This window comes from Neolamprologus brichardi, chromosome 2 (assembly GCF_056152115.1).
Source record: "Neolamprologus brichardi isolate AB-2024 chromosome 2, ASM5615211v1, whole genome shotgun sequence".
Taxonomy (NCBI): Eukaryota; Metazoa; Chordata; class Actinopteri; order Cichliformes; family Cichlidae; genus Neolamprologus; species Neolamprologus brichardi.
In genome coordinates this window covers 25,907,160-25,922,441 of record NC_142105.1, presented here as the reverse complement: position 1 = coordinate 25,922,441, position 15,282 = coordinate 25,907,160, and the positions used below count along the sequence as shown (strand labels likewise).

The following is a 15,282-nucleotide window of genomic DNA, read 5'->3' as shown; positions in this document are numbered from 1 at the left end:
TAAACCTAATTCATTAGTTCCTGTTTCCACCTTGATTGAATTATTTTGTATTCTGTATTTTAGTTTTTGTTCATTTAGCAATAAAGCTGTTTTGAGTTTAACTTCTGTCTTTGCGTCCTAACCTTCCTGCTACACAGCCAGTGACATGTGACACAGGAAGCATGATGTTTAGAGTGTGAAACAATAGCACAGTGTGACTGTCCATATCTTATCAAGATGTACAGTTTCAGAGCTTCTGCTTATAAGCAGATCTGTCCACTTGCTTAGCCAAGTTTTGTTAAATTCAACCAGCAATTTTGTAAACAAAACATCTCAAAACCTTTGTTTTTAAATGGATACATGGACTGATACTGTGATGAGGTCAGACACTGCAATAGATTTCAAACTTAGATGACTACTGTAAAACTGTTAACTATTAAATAGGTCAGTACAAGAAAGCGTTGATGATAAAGAGTATTCTTATTGTTACAGCAAGTGTAAAATACCCTAAAAAACCTTTTATTGTCAAGAGCTGTTTATTTTGGGTTCCTCTAATACCTTTAGGGCCTTTGAGGTAGTGCAATAAAAACTACATTCAATAAAATCACTTTAAACAGAATATGGTCAGACAAAGCTTTAAATGACCAAGAAAAACAATGAAAGCAGCATTATTTATATGTGTCAATGGAGAGAGCCATTATGTGAGATATTTACAATAGTTGTCTTGGTGTTATGCCTTTAATGTTCAGGTCTTAAAATGAAACAAGAAGCACTCAGAGTGTGCAAACCTCTACTAAGACATTTACTTTGAAAGGAATAGTATTGTACTCAATTTGTTTACATTTATTCCTTTAAATGTTTTTGAAAAGTTTGTAGTACAATAAAATGGAATAGAGTAGACCTTTATTGTCATTGTACATGTACAACCTAATTGCCACACCACCTGTACAGGAATAAAATGAAGATAAGATGGAGAGAACGTGGTAATGGAGGATTTTTAGTGACTTATCAACCACAGCAGATTCAGATTCAGATTCAGATTTTATTTGTCACATACAGGTTGCCCCGCAGTGAAATGAGACACCCCCCCCGACCTTACACACATAACACAGACATTACATGGGGGTTACAAGTCGGAGATCGGCAGTTGTGGAAAAAACACTGAAATGTACACACAATGGGAAGGTACAAGAGGAAAAAAAGAGACCCCTACTCATGCTGTGCTTCCATGGTAGGACAGCACGAGAACAGGAAACAAAAAAAACTCCTCTGCACAAAAAAAAAAGCACATGAATGTTCACAGCACAACATTATGAAGACATAACAAGCCACAGGGTGGGAGTAGGGGGATGGAGTAATCCCAGGCAACACAGCAGACATCCTGCCACTGCGCCGACTCGCCAGCGCGGGCCCAGACCCGCCTCGTGTTCCCAGGAGGTAACAAGCATCGAAGGCGTTGGAAAGGGAAGGGGAGATGAGTGAGTGCTTATCAGTGTAAGTGTGTGTGTATGCGTGTCCATAGTTCAGCTGAGACAGTGTCCTTCGCCCTATCAGGCTAAGTAAACAGTCCTCCAGCCAATCCAGGTGGCCTTGCATGGGATGGGGAGAATAGTCAAATCACAGTCGTTATCAGGGAGTGTTTGTCCGGCTTCAGCCTTGGGCCTGTGCAGCTGGCGCCGTGGTGGTGTCTGCATTTGATCCCGAATTTGTTGATTTATTGAGAATTTTCAAAGCTGATCTTTAACACTCTGATACTGGTCTCTCTATCTCCCGTTGGAGAGCCGCGAGCCTCCCCATGATGTTATCAAACTTCTGATCCGTGGTGTTATCATTCTTTTGATTCTGAGACCTCACAACTGCTGTGATCCGTTCTGTGATGTGATCCAGCTTTCGCTCAAGGTTCTCATTTTGAGCAGGGCCCTCTCTGATGTATCCCACCATACGCTCAATGGTGTTGTTTTGAGCCTTCACATCAGCCATAAGCGTCTCCAAGGTGTTAACCATGCTGCGTTCGTTGTGAGAGGTCGCGACTCGTCCCGTCGCTTCAATTCCAGCGGGCAGCTTTGGGGGGGTTTGAACAGCCGGTTCCGCTCTCTTATATCTCCGATAAGTCAGGGCCATGCCAGCTCCGATCAGCAAGAACCCCGTTATCATGGTTCCGAATAGGTAAATATCTTCAGCGTCCTCGATCGACAGTCCCGCCAGGCACACGAGCCTCCATTTCTGCCACCCGTCCATCGTGTATCCGGCAGGGAAAGTCCCTCCGGGGCACTCGGGCTCTCCCGAGCCCAGACTTCTCGTTGAGAAGAGGGTGTCAATAGCATTCAGAGACCAGTTGATCAAATCCATAATTCTCTTTTAGGTTTTAGAGAACGACAGTGAGAGACTGTTCCAGGGAAAAAGTAATGCACATGAGACAGACAAGGACAGAGAGGCTAAGCAGGGAAGATAAGGGTAAGGAGGAGAGGAGAAAAGTGCGACCGCCTCCGCTGAGAGCCAAACGAGAACACATTCACCATTGGAGGTTTCACAAGCAACAAGCTGAGTAATGAGAAACCTAAGCCAACTCCAACCTTTCTTGCACAGCCTAGCACACCTGACAACAATGGTGTGGGGGGTCTGGGTGGAGGCACAGGAGAGACACATAGCTACTCTCAGCTCATGCTTGAAGATGACAGTTTGTGGCAATAATGTTCACTCTTTTGGGTTGTCAGGACAAGTGGTGAAACAAAGTTTACTTTATTGATAACTTGCCTGTTCTAGTTATCTTTTGTGTTTAATGTTCTGTGACCGTGACTTGTGTTTGATTCTATAGTTGTTATTACTCTTTGTCAAAAACATGCAGTTGTTGTTCAGCAGAGCATGAAGAAACTTTTGATATTTGCATATACTATATACTACCATGAAAGCCACACCTTGTGACAGGAGCATAATGTTTTATTTTGTTTTATCTGGGGATTTGCTTATACTGACCCTGCATGACTTTCTCGTGTGTGTTTTCACCAGTTTTAACAGTGTAAAAGGTCAGTTGTTGTGAGAATTGCTCACTGTTCATTGCTTATTTTTTATTTTACAGTAGGAAACTCCTTCAGTTTCTTGGGCTACAGTGCGGAAAGTCACTTGATGCAGCAAAATACATCTTGTATTGAAAGTAGAAAAATGTAGAGAATATGAAAATTTCTTTCTGTTTTCCTTGAAAGCACAGACAGTTTCTATTGAGGTAATTCAGTGAATTTAGGGCTCAGTGCACCACTCTCACTGATGACATGATGGTTTTCATCAAACAGTTTCTCTCTTGTCTTCCCTGTAGGACGTGGTCGAGGAGGTGGGAACTTGATTCTGGGGTGTGACTGGCTGTTCTGGTGTGGTTGTTGACCTGCAACTTTGGGGTTTGTGGTCTGGGGTAGCTCAGGCCTCTTCAGTAAGGGGGAGGGACTGCCAGGTGTTGGGCAGTTCTCGTATGGTTGCGACCAGTGATGGGAATAACGGCGTTACAAGTAACGGCGTTACTAACAGCGTTACTTTTTTCAGTAACGAGTAATCTAACTAATCACTATTCCTATTGTTACAACGCCGTTACAGTTACTCACAAGAAAATGTGGCCTATTTTTCAACAAACAGACGGTTGAAGCTGTGTTCAGATTACCACATCTTATATCAGTTGCACGGAAGTAGCTGCCTATGTAAGTAATCCGGACGCTACAGCTTTAAGCAGCTGCGCGCGCTCCCCCGGATGGTAATCATGACCACTGTCTAGCACAACACCTGGAGCTAAGGGGGCAAAACAATCGCATGAGTGCAGCTGTTTGACTGAGGAAGAATAAAGTAGTCGTGGTAAGCCAATCACATGACCACTTAAAGACAAAGCAACAAGGTGATATATACCAGTTTTTAAATTGTGTTGATAGGCCACATAAAACCAGAGTAATGATAAACAATATATACGCGGTGTTTTTTCTTCAATAGTTTTGTCACGTTTACTGTCTAAGGACAGCGCCAGCAAGCACTCTCTGCTTATGAGCAAAAAAAAACCCCCCCAAAAAAAAAACAGGGGAAGTTTTAGGAGTGACGGCGAGAGAGAGAGAGAGAAAGACAGCAAAAAAAGAGAGAGAGCGAGAGATTTGTGACGTTTAGCGTGTTTGGAGTGTGTAGTTAATGTGTTGTCTTGTGTAGTTAGTGGTGTTGTCTTGTGTAGTTAGTGTGTAGTGTTGTGGATAGTTTTGTGTGTCAGAACAATGAGGCGACCGCTGTCTCCAGGTAGAAAAAGAAGTGATACACCTGCTGCTGTCAGGCCTGCAGGTATCAGGCTGTGATGTTCTCCTTTATAGTGGACAGAAATTGTGTTTTTGGAGTGGCACGAATAATTTGTGTGGCATCTTTTTGAATGCAGAACAGCTGATTGTACTGTAAATAGTTTGAAATGGTTATTTAAAAAATCAAGGTAAAAGGTAAATGGATGCAAATAACTGTGTTGTTTGCAAAACTTGTGCAAAGGATTTTAAAATTGACAATTTATATTTGCATTTAAAGTTATGAAATATGATTCATTAAACATGTTTGTGGTTGTTACAGTAAAAATATAACTTTTTCTACTCTGATTTTATGTTTTTTGTCTGATTTTAGATCAATTGTGTTAATACAATATGTCAAAATGAAAACATAACTGTAAATTCAGACACATGAGGTTGTGCTGAAAAGAATGATACCAAACGAGGCAAAGTAAATAGTTTTTAAAGGTAAAATGTGGAGGGAAAATCAAAAGTAGTTAAAAATGGCCAATTATACCCTGGACCCTAGAGGGTTAAACATTTTTTTAAAGTAACAGAATAGTTACTTTTCAAGTAATTAATTACTTTTAAAATATTGTAACTCAGTTACTAACTCAGTTACTTTTTTGAAGAAGTAACTAGTAACTAATGCCACAACAACCATGCCACGTTCTCAGTCACAAAATCAGCTTTCTTCCGTATTTGAATGCTCAATTTGAACTTCAGCAGGTAATCGTGATCATGTCTACTGTCATGTTGGTTGGTTAGATTTGTGTTAACTGGAAGAAACCAGCAGAATAAGGCTTAGAGAGGGGCGGCCATCTATATATATATATATATATATATATATATATATATATATATATATATATATATATATATATATATATGTATAGATAGATACATATTTAGATATATATATTATATTGTACACAAATGTAAGATGTTGAATACATGCACAGTGAACATTGAAACTGTTCTATATAAAAAACCCAAATAGACAATTAAAAAGGATATTGTGCTGCATCTTATCTTCATCAGTACAGACTTATAATATATGGGAAGAGCACAATACAATCACTACGAATAATAGCTCGATCATGTAACAGCTACATGAGTACTTGTGGTTTTGTATGGTGACTACTAATGCTGATTGACTTCTTTTTATTCATTATTAGAATCTCTACTGGCATGCACATAACCTTAACACACAAAACTTCAGCAACACAACAATCGTGAATGTCTGTGAATGTGTTCTGAGGTTTGAAGTAATCTATTTTTTAAATGTATTAAACAAAATATATATGGCTTTATTATACAGCGTATTTCTGTCATTTCTGTGTTCAATTAGCTTCAAACTGGATATAAATCAATTGTCCTTGATCATTTTATTTAGTTGTAAATATTAAAAGTACTTTTGAGAATTGGGTTTCTCTGACATACATCCTGCCTGGTCTGAGTTCACACATTTTTATTTGAAGCTGGTCACCAACAGGAAACCAGTTGTGCCTCTGTGCACAGAGTGTGCAAAGAGGCCTGTTTGCATTTAGCCTGTGCCATTTGCATCTTGGTAAAGTAGAGGAGTTTATCTGAAAGCTGCTGGCTGAGTTGACAGAAAGTGAACAGAGAGGAAAGAACTTAAAGAAGTCCAGACGCTTTTCTTTCCAAGCTCCTTAGACTACGATGACCTGGATGACTGAGAACCTTCACAGACAAACAGAGAGGAAACACGAAGCTACATTTGGACTGTGGGTGGTGCTATTAGGAGTTTCTTATGTTTAGCTCTGTTTAATTATTTAAAATATGCAATAGCTCTGTTATCAAGTACAGTCACTGAGTAGCTAACTCAGTTACTTTTTTGAAGAAGTAACTAGTAACTAATGCCACAACGACCAAAGGAATAACATCCTTTGTGTTAAGTTCTGCAACTTAAAGCTTCACCTATGCTTGTAAAACTTTAAACAAAAATAATTCATTGCAATTCTTGGTACATTTTGATGTACCACTGACTGTAACTATAATTGTGGCTGATGTAGCTGCAGCAGTTCAGCAGGGATAAAACTGAGAGATATCTGCTTAGTTTTGTGAGCAGCAAACAGCAGGAAAGCAAGACCTTTACCCCAGTGTCTTTCAGTCTCAAGGCAGTATTTGTGCATCATGGCCTTTAAAGTTTGATGCCAGATGTTTGTTTGAGGCTAGAGATTTTATATTCGAAATACCTAAAGATTGCAGATCCACACAATCAACAATTACACACTCTAAAGACTCACCAAGCGCAAAATGATAGGAACAGGTTGCACAAAGTGGTTACACTTACCAGCAATTTGACAAGTGCTACAGGTTTAGCTACATCAGTTTTAAGACCCAGCCAGAAAAAATGTTCCCAGCACTCAGCCAATGATGGAGGATGCAGTCATGTTTTTTTAACTTCTAAATGACCAGACTGTGAATGTTTGTGGGCTAGCTGCAACACACCTTGGCTGTTCCCCTTGGGAACTACCATGTGCCATACCACACCCTAGTCCTCATCTTGATTTTCCTGCTTTAACTTAGGCCCATTTGTGCATAAACAGGTCATCTTTCAAGAAGATGCCTTTTTTCTCACTTGTTGTTTCTGTTACTTCTATAAAACATTTAGCAAGTGTAGCATCAGCTTTCTTGGCTTTCCTCGGGGATCCATTGACATAAGTAATTAATGGAAGACTTACAGATGTAGCATTAACTGTGTTCTGATCACAGGCTGTGGACTCTGAAGGGCTGACTGGGGATAATTTATCCTCTGTCAGGTAAAGAGAGAAGCCCTTAACTTTTCTCTGACAGTGTTAGTGAGCTCACTGTGTGTTTATAATTTTAGAGATAACTTAGATAACTGCTTGAAGAAAGCTTGAATAAATTAGTGCACTAACTGTGGTCTGCCAAGTTTTTTTCACTTTTTTTCCAAGTGACCATGATAACATGAGAAACTTAAGTTAGCTTGAGAACAGGAACATTACAGTGAAAAAGCATGCTTAGAAAATTGTGAATAGCACAGTGTGGCTGCACATATTTTATCAGCTTGTACATTATGTGTACTTCCTTTGCATTGCTGTGAACATTATGACAAGCATCTTCAGTTACAGAACATCGTGAAACTCGAGTCTTTAACTAAACAGAATGACATTGTGATGGGATCTGACACTGATTGTAATACATCTCAGTGCATCTGACCACTGTGAAGCCATCATATACAAACGGGTCAGTACAAGAAGTCAACACAAGAGAGCTGAAAAAATGTTAACCCTTTAAAAACTGAACCATGAGATAAGTGCCAGAAAATTCTAATTGTTTGAAAGTTGAGAGTTTCAATTGCTTAAAAGTGTATTGTGCAATTTATTTAGGGGTTTCACAGGAAAAAAATCACACAGATGATATAGAATTTTAGAAAAAACTAAAAAAAACCCTGTATGTATCAAATATGATATACTAGGCAATAAGGGGTTCTCAGATTGATGACAGAATAATATCAATATTATTATTATCACTATGTTAACCAGTGTAAAAATGCCCAAATATAATTTAGCATGGACAGAGGGCATGGACAAAAGAAAAAAAAAAGAATCTCACATAACTAATTGCTGTCAGTGTTCATGGAAACAAAGGTGTAACTAGGCAATGAAAGGTTTGAAGCAGTATTATTATTCTGTTCCAGGAGAGAGTGCCATTAAATGAAAGAACAGTTGACATTGTGTTATTCCTTCAACATTCAGGTTTTAAAATGAAATCATAAGAACTGAAATCCAACTTCATTGCAGTTGTTACAGTTTATGGGTGACGTATTTTGGTGGATTATAAGTCTTGTTAAGATTTATACAGTTATACCTCACATGCTAAAAATCTGAAATGACCCCTTGTTAAGCTTTAAAGATGAGTGAATGAACCATTATTTAATTTTAAGAATACATTTTAGAACTGTATATTTTATTCAGTAATCTTAGATTTTAAACATGGAATTAACTGCTATACTACACAGTGTGTGTAAACACAAAATGTGCTGGTTGACCTGTTAGTCACGGGTTAGACATGTATTTTTTTTTTTACAGTGTTTATAGATGAATAGATTATTTTTTATGGGCCGATTTATATTTTAGGCATGCTCAAAACATCACTTAGTAATAAATAATAAATGCTTCCCCTCCCTTTCTCGCAATCCATCACGCATGAATCTTTTTTCTTGAAAGCTAAAAGAGGAAGGAAAACCGACACCACTTCCTTTTATCCCCTCAGTGCATCAATATACAAGTACAACTTCAAAACCGGACGTCAATGTTTTCACTCGCCTCTGAGGCTGCTTACTAACACATTGGAGTCCGTTCAGAGCACCACACCCACCTTTGTTTTTGATGGAAAAGCTGCTGATTTGATCAACACAGGCTGAACAGACATGGAAGCTGCAGTTGGACTGTTGCTGGTGTTGCTTAGAGTCTCTCATGGTGAGTAACTTATTTTTGTCATGTCGTCTCTACTTATTAATTTCATAATCAATAATATGTTTCCAGCCATGATTAAAAAGGAGAGAGAGAAGAAAAAGCTATATTTAGCTAAAGATATTTTGTTCAACATATGTTGAACACACTATAGATCCTGTCGTACTAGTATCGATCCAATACCAATAACAGTGCTGGTATCAATACTATTAGTATTTGTGACAAAACATACTCATTTGAGTGGCCTGTTAATGAAGGCTATACCTTCATTAACAGGCCATATAGGCTATACCTATATGGAAACTATATTGCTGAGGTATGAGTATGATCAACAAGCTACATTAAGCATATTTACTTTTGAAGAAATATTTGTTTTGTAATATTAGAGGTTATATTGACACGGGTGTGCATTTAATATGAAGTTTTGATTGTGACAGTTTTTTGGTTTATTTGGTGAAATCAGATGTAGGGAGTGAAGCTCTATTGTATGAACTTCAAGTACTCTAAACTTACTACGACACATCTGCTTCAAGATGAACTAAACTGCACTTAATTACCAGCCTTAGGGTCCTGGGCCCACCCACTTCAACAAGGGGTCTGTTCTGACTGCTCCAGAGAACTGTTTTCTTAGGTTTTATTTTCAGGTACTAAATGTTTTTTTTCTTTTCTTAAATGTTTTAAGTTATTATAGATGAATTCTGACCAAGCACAACTGATAGGTGCATCTACTGTATGCAAACACATCTGTGCAGTGGTTGTTTAGCAGAGCATGAAGAAACTTTCCTTTATTTACATGTGCTATATACTACTGTGGAAGACACATCTTGTGACACGATGAAGGTATTCTATTTAGTTTGATCTGGGGGTTATATTGGACCTAAATTAGTTTCTCATTTTTATTTTAATGCCATAGTCAGTGGGGGGGGGGGAGTCATTTGTCCTCCTATTATGCAGTTTACTGTTTCTTTTTCACAGTAGTAAGCTCCTTCAGCTCTCATCATAAGTTAATTAAAAAAAACACATTTAATTATACTGTTCTCCCTTTTTAGTGTAATTTCTGTTTCTGAACTGCACTGTAGAGCTTCTCCTGTTCAGAGCACTAAAGATATGCAGAACTACAAAAGCATACTTTTTCATGTTCACATAAGTTTCAAGGCGTCCCACATGCCAAATAAAAGTTAGCTGGCTTTGTGGAGGCTTTCTGTATTATTCCATTTATGTTCTTATTTTTTTTTTTTTTTTTTTTTTTTTTTTTTTTTCTGCCTGTCCCATTTGGTTCTTTAGCCGTCAGAATTGTTGTCTGAAGACCAACAAGGATACCCAATAGATTTATTTTGCCAAATGGATCATCATGGCATTGCCGTATTGGTCCATTTGATCGACCTTTGTTTTTATTATTTATTTTATTTTATTTTCAGTTGTTACAGACGGGACAGACATGAGTGAGGGATAGGAAAGGGAGAAAGAAAGAGGAAGGAAAAGAAAAACAGAAGGGGAGAGGGACAGTGAGAAAGGGGGGAAAAAAAAATATCTCCGGGATCACCTGTTGAGAGAAAAAGAATAGAAAACAAACAAAAAAAACAAAACAAAACAAAGCAACATACTATACACAACACCATCGCATTAATCTACCTAAGTGTAAACAGCAGTAAATACTAAATATTGAATGTTGTTGTGCAGCACGCAGGACAGACAGCGCACAATGTGCTTTGAAGTAGCAGCCAAGAAAGGTGTGATTTAAGTCTACAAACAGTGAACACCTGTGTGCACACCTGTGTGGATCGGCGCGCTTGTATTCAAATGGTTTCCCCATGTAATGGTCTGCAAGAGGGTGTAGAGAGCCATAGCCCTGTCCCCCAGGGCATGAAGCAGGCATGGAGGAGATCCAGGCCCCAGACATCCAGAGGTCCCAGAGTGCAAGAGCCCAAGGAGGACCACCGGAGGGGCATCCGTGCCACCTTCATGGGAAGGGCTGAGGATACCCAGGCGAGGGGTCACCCAGTAGCCACCGGGCAGAAACTAGAGGGGGCTGCACCGGCGTGCTCGTCGGCTCCGCCGGCAGCCAGCTGTGCCAGAGTGAACCGAGCCGCAGGCACAGAGGCCGGAGGCCCGAGGGCCCTCCGCGCCCCGGAAGAGGCCTGACTGAGCAGCAGGCGCCAGGCCCCGCCAAGTAGCCACCAGGAGTGAGCTGGCACATGACCTGAGCGCCCAGCCCCGGACACCAAGAACCAACAATGCACCGACCCCTGAGGGCATCAGTCACCGGCAGGGAGTGTGGTGAGGGGAGATAGGCCTCCACACTTGGAGGGCCTGGGAGTTCCCAGAGAGGTGGAGTCTAAGACCCGACCTGACATATAGACACAGACAAACAGGCACACACAGACACAGACATGCATTCCCACCCTCATGCACACATATACAAACACTCAGCACTCACCCAACGTAGGAATAAACGTAAATGGACATGTACACACAATCACACTCCCCAAACATACTCTATACCCCGGGTCCAGGTATCCTCGCCCCCAGAGGGGGAAACGGCACCCAGACCCAAGAGATGTTACCCTTCCCTCCGGGGTGGAGGCTAGCAGACCGCCCCAGGCTCCGCAGCAGCAGGGAGGCCAATCGGACAGCCAGCATCTCTTCCCAGCCCCCCCGCCCCGATGGATAGCAGAGAACGGGGGTGTGTTAAGACCCCATACCCTCCTCCTCCCGCTCAAGTGTAGTGTTGCTGCGTGTTGCTCTAAAGTGTGTTTAAAACAAGGTAGAGCATGGTGCTGCTGCCAGAGAGCAGCAGGTGTTAGCACGGCCCCTCCCGAGAACCCTCAATGTCTGCATGGATTTAAAATTGAGAGGTGGGCACCGGCGCCAGAGGTAGGTTTGAATACACAGACCGTCTACTGGACGCCGTTAACGTGCCCACCCTCAAGGCCCTATATATACAGTGGGGCAAAAAAGTATTTAGTCAGCCACCGATTGTGCAAGTTCCCCCACTTAAAATGATGACAGAGGTCAGTAATTTGCACCAGAGGTACACTTCAACTGTGAGAGACAGAATGTGAAAAAAAAATCCATGAATTCACATGGTAGGATTTGTAAAGAATTTATTCGTAAATCAGGGTGGAAAATAAGTATTTGGTCACCTCAAACAAGGAAAATCCCTGGCTCTCACAGACCTGTAACGTCTTCTGTAAGAAGCTTTTCTGTCCCCCACTCGTTACCTGTATGAATGGCACCTGTTTGACCTCATCATCTGTATAAAAGACACCTGTCCACAGCCTCAACCAGTCAGACTCCAAACTCCGCCATGGCCAAGACCAAAGAGCTTTCGAAGGACACCAGGAAAAGAATTGTAGACCTGCACCAGACTGGGAAGAGTGAATCTACAATAGGCAAGCAGCTTGGTGTGAAAAAATCAACTGTGGGAGCAATCATCAGAAAATGGAAGACATACAAGACCACTGATAATCTCCCTCGATCTGGGGCTCCACGCAAGATCTCATCCCGTGGGGTCAAAATGATCATGAGAACGGTGAGCAAAGATCCCAGAACCACACGGGGGGACCTGGTGAATGACCTGCAGAGAGCTGGGACCAAAGTAACAAAGGTCACCATCAGTAACACACTACAACGGCAGGGAATCAAATCCCGCAGTGCCAGACGTGTTCCGCTGCTGAAGCCAGTGCATGTCCAGGCCCGTCTGAAGTTTGCCAGAGAGCACATGGATGATACAGCAGAGGATTGGGAGAATGTCATGTGGTCAGATGAAACCAAAGTAGAACTTTTTGGTATAAACTCAACTCGTTGTGTTTGGAGGAAGAAGAATACTGAGTTGCATCCCAAGAACACCATACCTACTGTGAAGCATGGGGGTGGAAACATCATGCTATGGGGCTGTTTTTCTGCCAAGGGGACAGGACGACTGATCCGTGTTAAGGACAGAATGAATGGGGCCAAGTATCGTGAGATTTTGAGCCAAAACCTCCTTCCATCAGTGAGAACTTTGAAGATGAAACGAGGCTGGGTCTTCCAACATGACAATTATCCAAAACACACCGCCCGGGCAACAAAGGAGTGGCTCCGTAAGAAGCATTTGAAAGTCCTGGAGTGGCCTAGCCAGTCTCCAGACCTCAACCCCATAGAAAATCTGTGGCGGGAGTTGAAAGTCCGTGTTGCTCGGCGACAGCCCCAAAACATCACTGCTCTTGAGAAGATCTGCATGGAGGAATGGGCCAAAATACCAGCTACTGTGTGTGCAAACCTGGTAAAGACCTATAGTAAACGTTTGACCTCTGTTATTGCCAACAAAGGTTATGTTACAAAGTATTGAGTTGTATTTTTGTTATTGACCAAATACTTATTTTCCACCCTGATTTACGAATAAATTCTTTACAAATCCTACCATGTGAATTCATGGATTTTTTTTTCACATTCTGTCTCTCACAGTTGAAGTGTACCTCTGGTGCAAATTACTGACCTCTGTCATCATTTTAAGTGGGGGAACTTGCACAATCGGTGGCTGACTAAATACTTTTTTGCCCCACTGTATATATATATATATATATATATATATATATGTGTGTGTGTGTGTTATGAGAGTGTAAGTAATGTGGATGTCTAAGTTGTGAGATAAAATTGAGGCACAGGTGGCCAGAAGAGGACAGAGGGGGGGGGAATGTCTCCCCTGCACCCTGGTGACACACCCGCACCCCAAAGCCCTACCTGTGTGGGTGGGTGTGGTGGAGCGGGAAGAGGGAGGCAGCCGGGGATGGGGAGGAAAAGAAGGGAGGGGAGGGTGTCCCTCCCTAGGGCCAGCTCCCCCGCTGACCCCAATAGGCACCCCCGTCCTCTGGTATCCACCAAGGCAAGGGAGCCCAGGCCCATCCAGACCGGGGCCTACGGCAGCAGCACCGCCAAGCCCCACAGGACCCGGGGCAGCCCACCCTACCCCACCGCAGAGGAAACTGTACCCACCCCAACATTCAATCATCTCCCAGACTACACAAGACACAGACACCCAGGTTAAGTTTATTCTCCACCTCTCCTATGTCTCTCCCCCACCTGCAGAGTGGACTCCTGCAAAGATGGAACAACCTCCCTGCCAGTTGAAGAGCCCCCCGGTTAGGCCGATGCACAAGAGGCCCCCTGCGCCAGGGCTGAGCCCCCGTGCACCCACCCGCCCACAACCTCGGCGACACACCGACGAGGACCGAAGCCCCCAAGGCCCAGCCAGAGCCCCAGCACGGAGGCGAAGCACCCCCGAACCCCAAACCCCCACGCCCGCCCCGGATCCACTCAGGGGCAGCCAGGCCACCAGGCCAGTAACCTCCGCCCGCCAGCACAGACCATCCTCCAGCCCCGCTGCACGCGGCCACGAGGAGAACAACCTCTGAGAGCGACCAGAGCCACTAACCAGGTTATGAACACAACCCCCGGGTTAAGCCCTCCAGGGATAACGTCTCTAGGGGTCCTCCAGGTGCCCTAAGCCCATCCCAACCTCCACATCAACCACAATAGCCAAGGCGGGACCAAACCACGACCCCCCAACCCCGCTAGGTGATGGAGCCGATCAAAGGAGCCCAGAGGGATTGATCTAATGTGGTGGCAGAGGCTATATCGAGACTAATGTGATCTATTAGATAGTTTCTATATTGGCTAGAATTAAGATTATTTTTATTTTTCCAGTTCATGAGGACCGTTTTCTTGGCGATGCATAGAGCAGTAAAAACCATGTGGACTGTATTAGTTTCTGTAGTGACATCATCCAAATTTCCCAACAAGCATACTAAAGGGGAGGTTGGAATTTTACATTTCAGACACTTTGATAAGTCTTCACATATCTCGTGCCAAAACTTCTGCACTGGTGGACAGAACCAAAGAGCGTGGATGTAATTGTCTGGTGTATTGCCTTGACAGTGTGAGCAGTTGTTGGCGGATGTAAAGCCCATCTTGAACATTCGATGACCTGTATAGTGCACTCTATGCAGTATTTTGTATTGTATTAATTGCAGATTGGGATTTTTAATCAATTTAAAGGTTTTTAAGCACATCTGAGACCAGACGTTTTGGTTCTTAAATAAGAATGGCCTTATGTTGGGCCACATCTTCCAGATTAGCTATCAGTCTTTTAAACATCCATAAGTCTTTACCTTCAACTGGGTCAGTTATAACAGGTCATTTCATTAAATAATATGACCGTGTGAAAAATAAATAATAAAATCAGCGGGTGGTGAAGCAGATTTTCAGTGTTTTTTTCTCTCTGTCTCCCTCTCTCTCTAGCCCTCTTCTTCTCTATTTTTCTCTTTCTCTTCTTCTGTTAACTTTATCACCAACTTTTCTTTCTTTCTTCTTTCCTGTCCCGGTCTTGTCCAATCTGATTGTAGTAACCCCCAAAAATCCTAATAAAATATGACAAGTGTACCAGTATAGCAAAAGCTGTAATGATACACTTGGAAAAATAAATGTGTTGGGCATTTTTTTTGTCCTTTTAACATCAGTTCTGATTGCTACACTGCCAGACAGGACAGGCAAAAAAAAGAAAAAAAAAAAAGCTCCGGCTATCTATAGCAATA

The 15,282-nt window shown here is 42.1% G+C and overlaps 1 protein-coding gene across 2 annotated transcripts in view; it reads left to right on the top strand.

The window, feature by feature from the left end:
• Positions 1–15,282, top strand: part of LOC102777688 (uncharacterized) — a 40,412-nt gene that overhangs the window by 22,852 nt on the left and 2,278 nt on the right. The window contains exon 1 of one of the 2 annotated variants that reach the window (XM_087849540.1): positions 8,668–8,716. The exons of the other annotated variant lie outside the window; for it this stretch is intronic. Coding sequence (XP_087705666.1) covers positions 8,668–8,716 — 49 coding nt within the window. Of the gene's footprint in view, positions 1–8,667; positions 8,717–15,282 lie in introns of those variants that run through there. 2 annotated transcript variants of the gene reach the window in all.